The 3,773-nt window shown below is 30.0% G+C and overlaps 1 protein-coding gene across 1 annotated transcript; it reads left to right on the forward strand.

Annotated features, from left to right (window-relative positions):
- The first annotated feature begins 464 nt into the window (after positions 1–464).
- LOC114370914 lies at positions 465–2,420 on the forward strand. The gene is made up of 2 exons (XM_028328317.1): positions 465–625; positions 1,206–2,420. Exon 2 carries the CDS (start codon positions 1,415–1,417, stop codon positions 2,015–2,017), a length of 603 nt encoding a protein of 200 aa, XP_028184118.1. The 5' UTR covers positions 465–625; positions 1,206–1,414; the 3' UTR covers positions 2,018–2,420.
- The last annotated feature ends 1,353 nt before the right edge of the window (positions 2,421–3,773 follow it).

Below are 3,773 nucleotides of genomic sequence, written 5' to 3' on the forward strand. Positions count from 1 at the left end.
TTTTATAATCAATAAAATGTTTTCTTTTTACTGATTAAACAGTTTTTCTAGAGTATTTTTCTTTATATTTTTTCATGTCTTTCATTTAAATTTATATATAATATAATGTACTGTAAACTAAGTACTGTGGCAACTCTTGCTTGCCTTCATGTAACAACAAATATATGGATCCTACCAATGAACATTGATTTTTAGGAGTGTGCACTCTTTCCTCCTCTAATCAAGACTCAAGTGTACAAATTTTCAACCATGAAACGTGGCTTACGAAATCTATGTTCGTACCTCCCATTATGTTACTTAGTTTTTTTTTCCCTCCAACACTATCTCCAATATGTCCACTTCTAGTACAGTTACATTTTCTTTTGAAAGATTATAAAACTATAGTAGAATAAATAATATTATAATCATTAAATTATTTACACCTGCTGTTGTTTGTGTGTTGACTTTTTTTTCCCACCATTTGCAACTTGGTCTTCTTCAGTTCAGCCCCTTTTTCCACCTCCATCCACTCTTTTTCCCAATTGAATTCATTAGGACTCCTCATTCAATTTTGAAGAGTGTTGGTGTGTGAGAATCAACACTACTTCTCTTCAGCTGGTTGCTGGTTTCTGTGCTTTTGATTGAGGTAGGTTCTTCTTATATAGTATGTATAGTTTTTTTTTTTAATATATAGTTCATTTTTTTCCATCTTTATATTGTTGAATATCTTTGTTTGTTGATTGAGTACTTTCCTGGCTACTGTTTGTTTCAGTTGATTTCTGTTTTAGAATGTTGGTTGACCATTCTTTTCTGGATTGAAGATAGTAATTATTGGTGTTGATTTTAGTACAAACAGCACATATTATCTATTAAATTAAATCATAGAGCACATATGTTCTGGGTTTGATAACCTTAGAAATTTTCTTAAATAATTTATATAGCAAATTTGACCAATTTACTCTGCAAATTCTTTTCCTTTATCTTGACCATATACATGTATATGAACTGCATATTTCATTGTTTCTTTTTTTTTATTTTAAATGTAAGAAAGTTTTATCATTTTGTGCCATACTGCCATGAATTGTGGAACAGAACAAGACTATATAATTTAGTTAGAGTCCTATAGTAAACCATTGAAGCAAAACTGCTGTTTTTGAATTTTTTGTTTTGCACACTTTTTCTTTTGTTATGTTACCTTTTTATTTATTTATTTCCCTCCTTTTCAGGATGCTGATATTATCATGCTTAGTTTCTAGTTGAAAGAAGATTACTGTGAAAAAGTGTTCCTGTCATCAAGGCAGTAGTTTGATAGAGGAAGAAGTTAGAAGATGGAAAATACACAATGTTGGGTTCGAAAAAGGGGTCAAAGGAAAAATGATTCATTATCCGAAGCATCTAAGTTAAAAAAGTTAGCTAAAAGGGGAATTTCTCACCAATGTTTGTAAACATTATCCAATCACAAAATAGTAATGTTTTCCCAGAGCATTTGTTCTTCCTACTTGTTCATGGACACTACAAGATTCCAAAGCTTATGGCAAGTGCAGATGAGATGTATCTTCGTTGCTGCCTCGAATCTGTACACAATAGTGCATTGAAAGCTTCCCAACACAACAAACCTGTGAGCTTGAATACAGTTAAATTTGTTGGTGAAGCAGAATGTGATTCTGGTCAGTTAGTCTTGGGACATTCTGTAGCTGTAAGTAATAATGCTTCTGATAATTGGACTCTAGGCACAGTAATGGGGACTAAGAGTATGATAAATATATTGAATAGTCCTTTGCTTCAGCACTTTGGTGCTTCAGAAGGAAATGATAATTTGAACAGCATGAACTTCACTGATGCTAAAAACATGACATGCTATGATTTTAAGGACTCTCCTAGTTCATCATATAAACTAGAAATGGAAACACCAATGGTGCAAAGTCATGAGTATGGTTCCATTTCTGTTCATAAAAGAACTACTTCCAAGACTAACTCTACTTGTCTGGATTGGTTGTCTTCTGCTGCTTCTACTGTGTCTCAAGGAATGCTCCAGTGAACTTGGAAGCAAGGTGTTCCTCATTTTGTTTTTTCTGCAGATGATCAGAAGGAGGTCTATGTAGCCAAATTGAGCAAGGTAGACACAACACATGATGAGGATTTGGACTATGTGTACCTATTTCACTTGAACAAGGGCTGCGAGATTCCTGACCGTGATTTGCAACTTGTTGGTAAGATGAATTTATCAACATATTACCGTTACACCCTCTCCCCTCCCCTGACAATTACAGAGTAATGGAAACATTAGTCTATATGATAGTTATATAGAAGTGTCCCTAACATTTGCAATGGAAAAATTAGGATCTATTTTGGATTCAGAATATACAACAATAGTGGACAGAGAGAAATAAATTTGTATACCCGGATGCGCGTTCTTGAAATACCAAAATCTTTCTTGAATAGTGTGAAGACTTTGTGTGTATTCATACACACACCAATATTTGTTATCAACTCTCCGAATAGAACTCTAAAGAGCAAATTCTTGACCTTTCCTATGTTGTGCCAGGTGTCCTAGATGTTTCTATTTATAAAGAGATATGAATTTAGGTCTTTTCAAAGACAAAATGAAAAAATTTAAAATATTTTCACATCTCTTTACAAGAATAAACATTATTTCATATGTTGTTTTATGTTAAGAGGTTTCCTAATATAAGACAAAGATAATTTATAACTAGTCACATTACTAATTTACTAATTACGATAATCCTAATATGTAGCAATAGAATATTATTCTTATTTTATGAAAATCTTCCACATTTATAAAATAATATTCTCCTTTTATATTAATATTCTTGATGCTAACAAAAAATATAATAATATTTTACTAAAATATTTGTTTAATTAAATTAAATTCTCTAATTTAATTATCTAATAAATTATTTTCTTTTACAAAAATTAAAACATTTGTTTATGTGTGACCCCATAGATTCAATAATAAATTGGTAGTAAATTAATTAATTTACTAATCAAGGTAGTCGTCTAGCAATAACGTTCGGTGAAGTAACATTTTTTACCTTCAAGAATCAATAGAAAAATAATATAATATTTTCTTCCATCATTTATAGCTCAAGGTTAACCCTAGAGTATAGTATTATTGTCAAACTCTATTAAGCTACACATTTAATCAATGAATGACTTAAGAAACTCTTTTCTTCTTTCATTCAATTGTCTTGGTCAAGCTCTTAATTTTATTAGAGTTCAAACTCATTATCTAAAGTTGATGGATTCTTCCTTGATTAATAATAAATTCTACAAGTATTTAATCATATCCAATATTCATTCAATTAGTGCCCTAAGACATTAGGTGCCTGAAATTAAAATATAACAAATAGCTTGTTAATTACTATGATAATCTCAGGTCAAAAGAAATTATTATATTTCTTCTTGATAACTTCTTCCTATTGACGTATCAAGGTTATATTAACTATTAGGAATTCTCAATTAAGTCAATTCAATGATGATATCTACATATAAATCATCTATGTATGTAATTTAATAAATGAGATCTATTAGTCTTTATCCAAAAAGACCATTACATATGTATTGATTTATCCAGATGATTGATGTCTTATTTAGAATAATCCTACGATCAAGAACAAGTTAGATTAAAATTATAAAGGACTTGTTTCTCATTATCATAATCTCTAATTTTAATCAAGGACTAGTCAAATTAACAATTCAATAAAACAATAAATATGATAATAAAATAAAGAACAATTCTTTACTAAAATTGATAACATGATGGATTGAATATT

Source organism: Glycine soja, chromosome 10, assembly GCF_004193775.1.
Source record: "Glycine soja cultivar W05 chromosome 10, ASM419377v2, whole genome shotgun sequence".
NCBI lineage: Eukaryota > Viridiplantae > Streptophyta > Magnoliopsida > Fabales > Fabaceae > Glycine > Glycine soja.

What these genes read in the sequence shown, in the direction of transcription:
- LOC114370914 (XM_028328317.1), top strand. Translation starts at nt 1,415, where the DNA reads ATGTTTGTAAACATTATCCAATCACAAAATAGTAATGTTTTCCCAGAG.